Source organism: Staurois parvus, unplaced genomic scaffold (assembly GCF_062004578.1).
Source record: "Staurois parvus isolate SC_StPar_1 unplaced genomic scaffold, SC_StPar_1.0 ptg001869l, whole genome shotgun sequence".
In the NCBI taxonomy this organism is placed as follows: Eukaryota; Metazoa; Chordata; class Amphibia; order Anura; family Ranidae; genus Staurois; species Staurois parvus.
Window position 1 is genome coordinate 637062 of NW_028319665.1, and position 12715 is coordinate 649776.

Genomic DNA, 12715 nt, shown 5'->3' on the forward strand with positions numbered 1-12715 from the left:
ACACAGGGGCCCCATGATCCCCTATTGCCTGGGGGCCCCATGAGTTGTCAGTCCGCCCCTGGTATGGGGAGAAGTTCCCCCGTACTGTCAGATTTGAAAACAGAAAATGAAAGAACAGAATAGAAATTGATAGAATTGAATAGAAAAGAAAACAGTAGAAAAACAAAAATATAATAAATTAGAAAGAATATAGCCGTCCTCCGAAATTCTAATTTTTAAAAGAATAGAAAATAAAAGAACAGAAAGTAAAGGAATAGAATAAAATATAAAAAGAATGACACAGAACAGAAAATAAACGAATAGAAGAAAAATAGAATGGAATAGAATAAAATAGAACCATCTTCTGAAATTGAAAATTTGAATTTTGAATAGAAGACAATCAGTTATTTGTCACAATGAATTCAGATCGATTAGATATTTTCGATTCAAATTCGATTTGAATACTTTGAATCCAGTGAAAAAAGTTTAACAGAAAATTAAAGAACAGAATAGAAATTGATATAATTGAATAGAAAAGAATACATTACAATATTATAGAATCGAAAATAAAAGAATACAATAGAAAATGAAAATATAATAAATTAGAATAAAATAAAACAGAAAGAATATAGCCGTCTTTTGAAACTCTAAGTTTTTAAAAGAATAGAATCGAATAATATATAAAAAAATGACATAGAATAGAAAATAAACAAATAGAATAGAAGAAAAATAGAATGGAATAGAATAAAATAGAACCATCTTCCGAAATTGAAAATTTTAATTTTGAATAGAAGGCAATCAGTTATTTGTCACAATGAATTCAAATCGATTAGATATTTTCGATTCAAATTTGATTCGAATACTTTGAATCCAGTGGAAAATTTTGAACAGAAAATTAAAGAACAGAATAGAAATTGATAGAATTGAATAGAAAAGAATACAGTAGAATATTATAGAATCTAAAATAAAAGAGTACAATAGAAAAACAAAAATATAATAAATTAGAATAAAATAAAACAGAAAGAATATAGCCATCTTCTGAAACTCTAATTTTTAAAAGAACATAATAGAAAGTAAAGGAATAGAAAAGAATAGAATCGAATAAAATATAAAAAGAATGACATAGAATAGAAAATAAACAAATAGAATATAAGAAAAATAGAATGGAATAGAATAAAATAGAACCATCTTCCGAAATTGAAAATTTGAATTTTGAATTGAAGACAATCAGTTATTCGTCACAATGAATTCGGATCAATTAGATATTTTCGATTCAAATTCGATTCGAATCCAGTGGAAACATTTTAATCCTGTCTCAAACGAATAAACAAGACAAAACTATTTTTTGTTACAAATGCAACGAAACAAAATCAGTAACTTAAATGATCTGAAACGAAACAAAACTAATTTTTTTAAATTCTGCACATGTCTAGTTGAACCCAAGGGTCTGGGAACCGTCCTGACATGAACTTGCTATGACATTAGCATGTTCTGCAATTGGCCAAAGAAGCTCATCCGGTAGTCACCGCCCATGAACATTCTAAGGACCATAAGTATGTTTGTGAGGACCTTTGTGGCCACCGGCAGAACTTCCTACGGTGTTTTCCCATATGAATCAGCTCCTGGCCACTTCATGCGTCCACCATCATCATTGCACTCTTGTTACCCAACAGGGGGGCACTATTGATTCGTTATAGAAAGTTAGGCATTGTCTTTCATGACCCCCATGTAGTTTCCTGATACCCCCCCCCCCCCAAGATGGGGTCCTGCAACCATTCTGGGAACCCTGTGCAGCAGACAGGCAACCTTTTCATCTATGGTCAAAATCGGAAACGGTGGTCCTGGTCCATGTTTGTCCCAGTCCTGGATCCAGTCACTCCATCCATAGTAATATACGGCCTGTCACCAGAAGGCTTCTTCTCCAATATTTTTTATTTGAAGTTCCCGTAGGTTTCAAATGAATCCAGATAACTCTGAGCCAACGTGTAGCAGAAGGAGTACTGTTCCTGCGGAGACACAAATGGACATGGCAGAGATGGAAGCAGCGCTTTTATTGTCTCATACAAGCCCTCAGATACTTTAACCCCTTCCCTCCTGAGGGTAACACAAATCTAAATGCCTAAGCACAATTCTGCAACGTTGACATGTGATAGTAAAACCGTACAAATCACCACAACTACTTCGTACATCCAGGTGGATTATACCGCATTTTTTTTCAGGACAAATTGGGCTGTCATTTGGTGGTAAATGGTAATGGATATCTCCTGATTTTTTTTTATTATCAAAGGAAAACTGGCCCAAAATAGTAAAAAAAAAATTTTTTTTTGTTTAGCTGTGTGTTTCTTGTTACCACCATAACCGACCACCAAAGACCAACACAAAATAAATTCTCCAGCTCTTGACAATCACAGTGATACCATATATGTGTATGTTATTTGTTGTTTGTACCCGGAGTACAGCCCAGAAACAATAGTGAGCATTTTGTTTTTGTCTTTTTTTTTTTTTTTACCTAAAACATACTGACACTCATAACATTTTTTTTCCAAAAAATCTTGACCCTTGACCTTTGACCTTGACCCAAACACTAACCCTGGCACTGAACTAGATCAGACCTTCATCTAGGTGTTTTTTCTTTATTTTTTATTTTATTTTTTAATATTTATTTATCTTTTTTTTTTTTTTTTTACAAATATTTTTTCTCTCTCTATGCCAGGAGTTAGAGAGATACAATGTACAGTATAATGGAATGTATATAATGATACAATGTATAATGGAATATATATAATGATACAATGTATAGTGGAATGTATATAATGATACAATGTATAGTGGAATGTATATAACGATACAATGTATAATGGGATGTATATAATGATACAATGTATAATAGAATGCATATAATGATACAATGTATAATGGAATATATATATATATATATATATATATATAATGATACAATGTATAGTGGAATGTATATAACGATACAATGTATAATGGGATGTATATAATGATACAATGTATAATAGAATGCATATAATGATACAATGTATAATGGAATGTATATAATGATACAATGTATAATAGGATGTATATAATGATACAATGTATAATAGGATGTATATAATGATACGATGTATAATGGAATGTATATAATGATACGATGTATAATGGAATGTATATAATGATACGATGTATAATGGAATGTATATAATGATACGATGTATAATCGGGTGTATATAATGATACAATGTATAATAGGGTGTATATAATGATACAATGTATAATAGGGTGTATATAATGATACAATGTATAATAGAGTGTATATAATGATACAATGTATAATAGAGTGTATATAATGATACAATGTATAATGGGATGTATATAATGATACAATGTATAATAGAGTGTATATAATGATACAATGTATAATAGAGTGTATATAATGATACAATGTATAATGGAATGTATATAATGATACAATGTATAATAGGATGTATATAATGATACAATGTATCTCTCGCCTCCACAAGGGGGCCGGGCTGTACAGTGACTGATCACTACCAATCAGAGGCTATCACAGTGTTGGGGTGGACTCATGTATGCTGAGTGCTGTATGTACTGCATGTCTGAATTGTAATTACATCTGCATTTACAGATTTCTCCTAGACCCCCTGCAACTGGGATGGGGGGGGGGCACTGTGTCTGAAGTCGGAGCAGAGTTGCAGTGGGATGAAAAGATGCTACCGGGGGTGTGGCTATCAGCATTGTCGCTGCTGATTCACAAGCCTGTAGCTTGTCAATCAGCACCTGGCCACACCCAGCCCCGCCCACTACTTTCTAGATTGATGGTACTGCCTCTGTTACTGAAACACGCCCACTGTGAGCTGCAGTGCCTGGGAGGGGAGGGGTGTGATACAAATGATGGAGGATTTGGCTCAGTCAGGGAAGGTGAGGGAAGGATTTTGTTTACTTTCTGAGGTTTGTGCATTACATAACTGGACAGAGGACTTACTTTTTTTAACAACCAAACACTCCTATATAGTATCTTTTAAAATAATAATAGTAATAGTAACATCATGACCATGGCAATTGCTATTCAGCACTGCACTCCTTTAACTGCCAATTGCACAGTTATGCAATGGTATACCCAAATTAAATTTATATAATTTTTTCATATACATTTATAAAAAAAAAATGTATTTGGTGGCATTTTCAATCACTATTTTTTTTTTGCTATATAAATGAGAAAATTCCATAAATTAAAAAACCCACATTTTTCTGTAATAAAATGTTGCAAACAAATAATCTTTCTTCATAAATGTAGGACAAATGTGTACTGTACTTCTACGGTTCTTTGGTCGGAATATCCCAAATAAGTGTATATTAACTGGTTTATGTGAAAGTTAAGTAAATGGAAAAAGACTGAAAATTTTGGAAATTTTTTTTTCTATTTTCTGCTATAAAACATATCCAACAAAAAAAAAATGTCTTCATAAATTTCGACCAAAATGTGTGCAGGGGCGGACTGACCATTTGGGCACTCGGGCACTGCTCGAGGGCCCAGGGTCAGTAGGGGGCCCCATGAGATGCCCCTAGTACCTTTTTCATAGGCTTTTTTTCGGTGACGTTTGAGTGTGGGTGAGGACACAGGGGCCCCATGATCCCCTATTGCCCGGCGGCCCCATGAGTTGTCAGTCTGCCCCTGTGCATTTTACTAGAGAAAGATGCTGCTTTGTATGGCTATGCAGAGCCATACAAAGCAGGATGTCCTTGCTGACAGGGGAGAGATATATGTTGTTTGCATACAGACCTCTCCCCTGTCACTGCTCCTCTGCGATCGCCGGCTGCCGGCGGGGAATCTCCGTCTGGGCCCCGTTGATCAACATCTGTAGCGACTAATGGCGGCACGGGTAGGACGGCGCCCCCTACCCAGAAATTCAAAATCACGTATATATACGTGATTTTACGCAGCCCTGCCACCTTTTAGCAGTAGTTCCGCTATAGGGTGGTCGGGAAGTGTATGGCTAGTAGGGATGGATTACAATCCCGTTGTGTTTTTTGCAATCCATGTCTCACTGGGAAAATCTCCCTTCATTTCCTGTCTTCCTGTCCTGTAGAGAGGACTCCAAAGTAATGGTAGAATGAGAGAAATCCCCCTCTAACTGCCACTTCTGTAGCTATTATGGCAGCACCAGTGCTTGCATGTAAACAAACGTTTGGCAGATAGCAGCAGCCAGGAGTTTGTTTACGTTTTCCTCCCCATTGCCGGTTATGAAGTATATATGTTTCATTTATCTATTTTTTTTCTTTCCTTTGAATGACTCCTAGCGATTATTATACATGCAGCAATATGGCGGCACGTGTGCAGTGTGAATGTGTACATCATACCGCATTGGGGATGAACTGGCAGCGTCTCCTCCGAAGTGAGCGCACAGCCTGAGATACATCCAAACAGCCGTCACTGCGGATCTGGTCACAGATTAGGACTCCGGCGCAGAACAGACCCGACCGGCCGGCCCCATCGCTGCAGAGAGAGAGAGAATGAGATGTGATTATTACACATTTATATACATCAATACTCTACGGGAGAAAACAAAATATGTCCAAAACAAGTTATGACATAGATTATTAAAGTACTCACTATATCCGCTCTCCCCGGACCCCGCATTCCCTATATCCGCTCTCCCCGGACCCCGCATTCACTATATCCGCTCTCCCCGGACCCTGCATTCACTATATCCGCTCTCCCCGGAACCCGCATTCACTATATCCGCTCTCCCCGGACCCCGCATTCACTATATCCGCTCTCCCCGGACCCCGCATTCACTATATCCGCTCTCCCCGGACCCCGCATTCACTATATCCGCTCTCCCCGGACCCCGCATTCACTATATCCGCTCTCCCCGGACCCCGCATTCACTATATCCGCTCTCCCCGGACCCCGCATTCACTATATCCGCTCTCCCCGGACCCCGCATTCACTATATCCGCTCTCCCCGGACCCCGCATTCACTATATCCGCTCTCCCCGGACCCCGCATTCACTATATCCGCTCTCCCCGGTCCCCGCATTCACTATATCGGCTCTCCCCGGACCCCGCATTCACTATATCCGCTCTCCCCGGAACCCGCATTCACTGTATCGGCTCTCCCCGGACCCCGCATTCACTATATCGGCTCTCCCCGGACCCCGCATTCATTATATCCGCTCTCCCCGGACCCCGCATTCATTATATCCGCTCTCCCCGGACCCCGCATTCACTATATCCGCTCTCCCCGGACCCCGCATTCACTATATCCGCTCTCCCCGGACCCCGCATTCACTATATCCGCTCTCCCCGGATCCCGCATCCACTATATCCCCTCTCCCCAGACCACGCATTCACTATATCCGCTCTCCCCGGACCCCGCATTCACTATATCCGCTCTCCCCGGACCCCGCATTCACTATATCCGCTCTCCCCGGACCCCGCATTCACTATATCCGCTCTCCCCGGACCCCGCATTCACTATATCCGCTCTCCCCGGACCCCGCATTCACTATATCGGCTCTCCCCAGACCCCGCATTCACTATATCCGCTCTCCCCGGACCCCGCTTTCACTATATCCGCTCTCCCCGGACCCCGCGTTCGCTATATCCGTTCTCCCCGGACCCCGTGTTCGCTATATCCGCTCTCCCCGGACCCCGCGTTCGCTATATCCGCTCTCCCCGGACCCCGCATTCACTATACCCGCTCTCCCCGGACCCCGCATTTACTATATCCGCTCTCCCCGGACCCCGCATTCACTATATCCGCTCTCCCCGGACCCCGCATTCACTATATCCGCTCTCCCCGGACCCCGCATTCGCTACATCCGCTCTCCCCGGACCCCGCATTCACTATATCCGCTCTCCCCGGACCCCGCATTCACTATATCCGCTCTCCCCGGACCCCGCATTCACTATATCCTCTCTCCCCGGACCCCTCATTCACTATATCCGCTCTCCCCGGACCCCACATTCACTATATCCGCTCCCCCCGGACCCCGCATTCACTATATCCGCTCTCCCCGGACCCCGCATTCACTATATCCGCTCTCTCCAGACTTCTAGCAATGTCCAGCAGGGCATGGGTTAAAACTTGTAGGAGTTTTCATTCTGCTCTAGGAGGATGCAGGGCCCTTGACCCACTGTCTGGACAGTGCTGATTGGTCTTGTGCTGATCACATGCATTCTTCCAAAAAAAAAACCCTCTCTAGCAATACACACCAAACTGAGCATGTGCATAGTGACAAGATATATGTCTTATCAGGAGATAAGAGGGGGGCACTGGAAGAAGGGGAGGATCAGAGAAGACAGGATCAAACAGCCTTTTTACACAATGCAGAGGAGTAACCCCTTAGGCTCCACAGTGAGTATAACAAGCACGCGTCACTGTGTATACAGACAGATTGTACTGTTGGGGGTTTAGGAACACTTTAACCCCTCGCCCTCCAGAGGATCCCCCCCTTCCTGACCAGGCCATTTGTTGTGATACGCGCTGCGTTACTTTAACTGACATTTGCGCGGTCACGTAAATGAAATTATTGTCCTTTTTTCCCACAAATAGAGCGTTCTTTTGGTGGTATTTTATCTTCTGTGCGGGTTTTATTTTTTCCACTATAAACAAAAAAAATTTGAAACCCCCGCAATATTTTTTACTATAAAACATATCCAGTAAAAATAAAAATCAAATTTTGTCATACGTTTCGGCAAAAATGTCTCCTGCTCCGTGTCTTTTCTAAAAAAAAAATCCCAATACGTGTAAATTGATTGGTTTACATGAAAGTGTCTACAAATGGCGGTATAGATACTAGGATTTTAATTCAATTTTTTTTTATACTAGTAATCAGCGACTTATAGCGGGACTGCGGCAGGCATTCTGACACTGGCGGAGGAACTGACTGATGTCACTGACATCCCCAGTGACACCAATACAGTGATCAGTGTGAATAAAAGCACTGACACTGTACTAATGGCACTGGGCAGGAAGGGGTTAAAATCTGGGGCCATCAATGGGTTACCTGTGTGCTATGTTACTAGAGAGACATGCTGTGCAGAGCCATACAAAGCAGCATGTGCTTGCTGGCAGGGGAGGGATCTGTGTTGTTTACTTACAGACCTCTCCCCTTTCATTTTACATGGCGATTGTCGGGTGTCGGCAGGGAATCAATTTAAAGGGTGCCTCAAGACTGTCCATAATTTTAAAGGGTGCCTCAAAACTGTCCATAATTTTAAAGGGTGCCTCAGGCTGTCCATCACTTTAAAGCTTGCCTCAAGACTGTCCATCATTTTAAAGGGTGCCTCAAGACTGTCCATAATTTTAAAGGGTGCCTCAAGACTGTCCATAATTTTAAAGGGTGCCTCAGGCTGTCCATAATTGCAAAGGGTGCCTCAAGACTGTCCATAATTTTAAAGGGTGCCTCAGACTGTCCATAATTGCAAAGGGTGCCTCAAGACTGTCCATCATTTTAAAGGGTGCCTCAAGACTGTCCATAATTTTAAAGGGTGCCTCAAGACTGTCCATAATTTTAAAGGGTGCCTGGAGACTGTCCATAATTTTAAAGGGTGCCTCGAGACTGTCCATCATTTTAAAGGGTGCCTCAAGACTGTCCATAATTTTAAAGGGTTCCTCAAGACTGTCCATAATTTTAAAGGGTGCCTCAAGACTGTCCATAATTTTAAAGGGTGCCTCAAGACTGTCCATAATTTTAAAGGGTGCCTTAGGACTGTCCATAATTTTAAAGGGTGCCTCAAGACTGTCCATAATTGTAAAGGGTGCCTCAAGACTGTCCATAATTGTAAAGGGTGCCTCAAGACTGTCCATAATTTTAAAGGGTTCCTCAAGACTGTCCATAATTTTAAAGGGTGCCTCAAGAATGTCCATCATTTTAAAGGGTGCCTAAAGAATATCCATCATTTTAAAGGGTGCCTTAGGACTGTCCATAATTTTAAAGGGTGCCTCAAGACTGTCCATAATTGTAAAGGGTGCCTCAAGACTGTCCATAATTATAAAGGGTGCCTCAAGACTGTCCATAATTTTAAAGGGTGCCTCGGGACTGTCCATAATTTTAAAGGGTGCCTCAAGAATGTCCATAATTTTAAAGGGTGCCTAAAGAATATCCATCATTTTAAAGGGTGCCTCAAAACTGTCCATAATTTTAAAGGGTGCCTCGAGACTGTCCATCATTTTAAAGGGTGCCTCAGGACTGTCTATAATTTTAAAGAGTGTCTCAAGACTGTCCATCATTTTAAAGGGCGCCTCAAGACTGTCCATCATTATAAAGGGTGCCTCAAGACTGTCCATAATTATAATGGGTGCCTCAAGACTGTCCATAATTATACAGGGCGTCTCAAGACTGTCCATCATTTTAAAGGGCGCCTCAAGACTGTCCATAATTTTAAAGGGTGCCTCGAGACTGTCCATCATTTTAAAGGGTGCCTCAGGACTGTCTATAATTTTAAAGGGTGCCTCGGGACTGTCCATAATTTTAATGGGTGCCTCAAGACTGTCCATAATTATACAGGGCGTCTCAAGACTGTCCATCATTTTAAAGGGTGCCTCAAGACTGTCCATAATTGTAAAGGGTGCCTCAAGACTGTCCATAATTATAAAGGGTGCCTCAAGACTGTCCATAATTTTAAAGGGTGCCTCGGGACTGTCCATAATTTTAAAGGGTGCCTCAAGAATGTCCATAATTTTAAAGGGTGCCTAAAGAATATCCATCATTTTAAAGGGTGCCTCAAAACTGTCCATAATTTTAAAGGGTGCCTCAAAACTGTCCATAATTTTAAAGGGTGCCTCAAGACTGTCCATAATTTTAAAGAGTGTCTCAAGACTGTCCATCATTTTAAAGGGCGCCTCAAGACTGTCCATCATTTTAAAGGGCGCCTCAAGACTGTCCATAATTTTAAAGGGTGCCTCGAGACTGTCCATCATTTTAAAGGGTGCCTCAGGACTGTCCATCATTTTAAAGGGTGCCTCAGGACTGTCTATAATTTTAAAGAGTGTCTCAAGACTGTCCATCATTTTAAAGGGCGCCTCAAGACTGTCCATCATTATAAAGGGTGCCTCAAGACTGTCCATAATTATACTGGGCGTCTCAAGACTGTCCATCATTTTAAAGGGTGCCTCAAGACTGTCCATAATTGTAAAGGGTGCCTCAAGACTGTCCATAATTATAAAGGGTGCCTCAAGACTGTCCATAATTTTAAAGGGTGCCTCAAGAATGTCTATAATTTTAAAGGGTGCCTAAAGAATATCCATAATTTTAAAGGGTGCCTCAAGACTGTCCATAATTTTAAAGGGTGCCTGGAGACTGTCCATAATTTTAAAGGGTTCCTCAAGACTGTCCATAATTTTAAAGGGTGCCTCAAGACTGTCCATAATTATAAAGGGTGCCTCAAGACTGTCCATAATTATACAGGGCGTCTCAAGACTGTCCATCATTTTAAAGGGCGCCTCAAGACTGTCCATAATTTTAAAGGGTGCCTCGAGACTGTCCATCATTTTAAAGGGTGCCTCGAGACTGTCCATCATTTTAAAGGGTGCCTCAGGCCTGTCTATAATTTTAAAGAGTGTCTCAAGACTGTCCATCATTTTAAAGGGCGTCTCAAGACTGTCCATCATTATAAAGGGTGCCTCAAGACTGTCCATAATTATAATGGGTGCCTCAAGACTGTCCATAATTATACAGGGCGTCTCAAGACTGTCCATCATTTTAAAGGGTGCCTCAAGACTGTCTATAATAGTAAAGGGTGCCTCAAGACTGTCCATAATTATAAAGGGTGCCTCAAGACTGTCCATAATTTTAAAGGGTGCCTCAAGAATGTCCATAATTTTAAAGGGTGCCTAAAGAATATCCATCATTTTAAAGGGTGCCTCAAAACTGTCCATAATTTTAAAGGGTGCCTCGAGACTGTCCATCATTTTAAAGGGTGCCTCGAGACTGTCCATCATTTTAAAGGGTGCCTCAGGACTGTCTATAATTTTAAAGAGTGCCTCAAGACTGTCCATCATTTTAAAGGGCGCCTCAAGACTGTCCATCATTATAAAGGGTGCCTCAAGACTGTCCATAATTATACAGGGCATCTCAAGACTGTCCATCATTTTAAAGGGCGCCTCAAGACTGTCCATAATTATAAAGGGTGCCTCAAGACTGTCCATAATTATACAGGGCGTCTCAAGACTGTCCATCATTTTAAAGGGCGCCTCAAGACTGTCCATCATTATAAAGGGTGCCTTGACTGAATAAAGGTTGAGAATCCCTGGTTTGGAGAACAAAAGCAGGGGTGTAAGTTCACTTAGGACTACAAGTCAACTACAGATGAAAGAGAACAATGTCCTGTAACACGTCCTACTTCCCTCTCCAGCCAGTGCCACCCAACCACCATAAGAAACGCTCATCTTACCAGCAGGTGACCAGGATGTGACTGTCTGACATCTGCTGTTGGCACTTCTCTGCTTCTCCAACCAGACTGATGAGGACTGCAGGATTCTCCGGCAAAGATCGGCCCAACGGCCATGAGTCCAGCTGGAGTAGTCTCACCTCGAGGCTGCTGTCAGAGGGCTGGGAAACAACATTAATGATGATGAGGTAAACGAGTGTAATGGATGTAAAGTAGTAGTACACAAACTAGCTCATTGGCTCCCTCCACCGGTCCCCACTTTTTCTCACCCCTTTACTCCTTCTCAGGTTGAGCGTTGAGGCCGTGTAGCCGTGTCCTGGATTCTTCGCCATCGTCCTGACTTTGAAGGTACCATAACAGGTCTCTTCTTTCTCTGGCCAGAACCTGGCGCCATTCTGCATGGGGTAAAATGGTTTAAAACATTATTCTTAGTTCTAATTGAACCCCCCCCCCGCCCCACAAAAACCCGAAAAACAACCCCAGTCAAAACATATACTTCGTGAAATAAATATGTATCTAGGCAGCTGCCCCTTTAAGTGCAATTACACCTATCATACATGTGAAGTGAAGAAAAGTGGGCGTTTACCAAATATACCCCGCTAATAATTTATACACAACAAAAAAAATCCCACATCCAAAAAACACGAATGATCAATTATCACGTTCAATTATCACGATCAAGTATCACGACCAATTATCACAATCAATTATCACAATCAATTATCACAATCAAGTATCACAATCAATCAATTATCACGATCAATTATCACGATCAATTATCAAGATCAATTATCACAATCAAGTATCACAATCAATCAAGTATCACGATCAATTATCACGATCAATTATCACAATCAATTATCACAATCAATTATCACGATCAGGGGCGGACTGACAACTCATGGGGCCCCCGGGCAATAGGAGGTTATAGGGCCCCTGTGGCCTAGCCCAGACTCAAACCACACCCAAAAAAGCCTATAAAAAGGCACCAGGGGCATCTAATGGGGCCCCCTACTGACCCCGGGCCCTCGGGCAGTGCCCGAGTTCCCAAATGGTTAGTCCGCCCCTGATCACGATCAATTATCAAGCAGTATAACCAAAAAATCTTAAAGTGATTCTAAAGGTTTAATTTTTTAATGAAAAAAATCCCCCTCTCTCTGCTCATTGGCTCACTGGCTGTGATTGACAGCAGTGGGAGCTAACAGCTTCTGCTTCTGTCTCAGCCAATGAGAAGAGGGAGTTCTGGAATAGCCGAGACTCCAGTGCACATCGCTGGATCGAGAGGGGGCTTAGGTGAGTATTGGGGGG

The 12715-nt window shown here is 41.7% G+C and overlaps 1 protein-coding gene across 1 annotated transcript in view; it reads right to left on the reverse strand.

The window, feature by feature from the left end:
* Positions 1-1242: 1242 nt before the first annotated feature.
* LOC149433985 (receptor-type tyrosine-protein phosphatase T-like) overlaps positions 1243-12715 on the reverse strand; it is a 200383-nt gene continuing 188910 nt past the window's right edge. Inside the window, exons 30-33 of the mRNA XM_089664251.1 lie at positions 11677-11802; positions 11411-11568; positions 5368-5503; positions 1243-1985 (exon numbers count right to left, since the gene is read on the reverse strand). Of these exons, the coding sequence (XP_089520377.1) occupies positions 1911-1985; positions 5368-5503; positions 11411-11568; positions 11677-11802 (495 nt within the window). The 3' untranslated portion in view covers positions 1243-1910. The remainder of the gene's footprint in view (positions 1986-5367; positions 5504-11410; positions 11569-11676; positions 11803-12715) is intronic.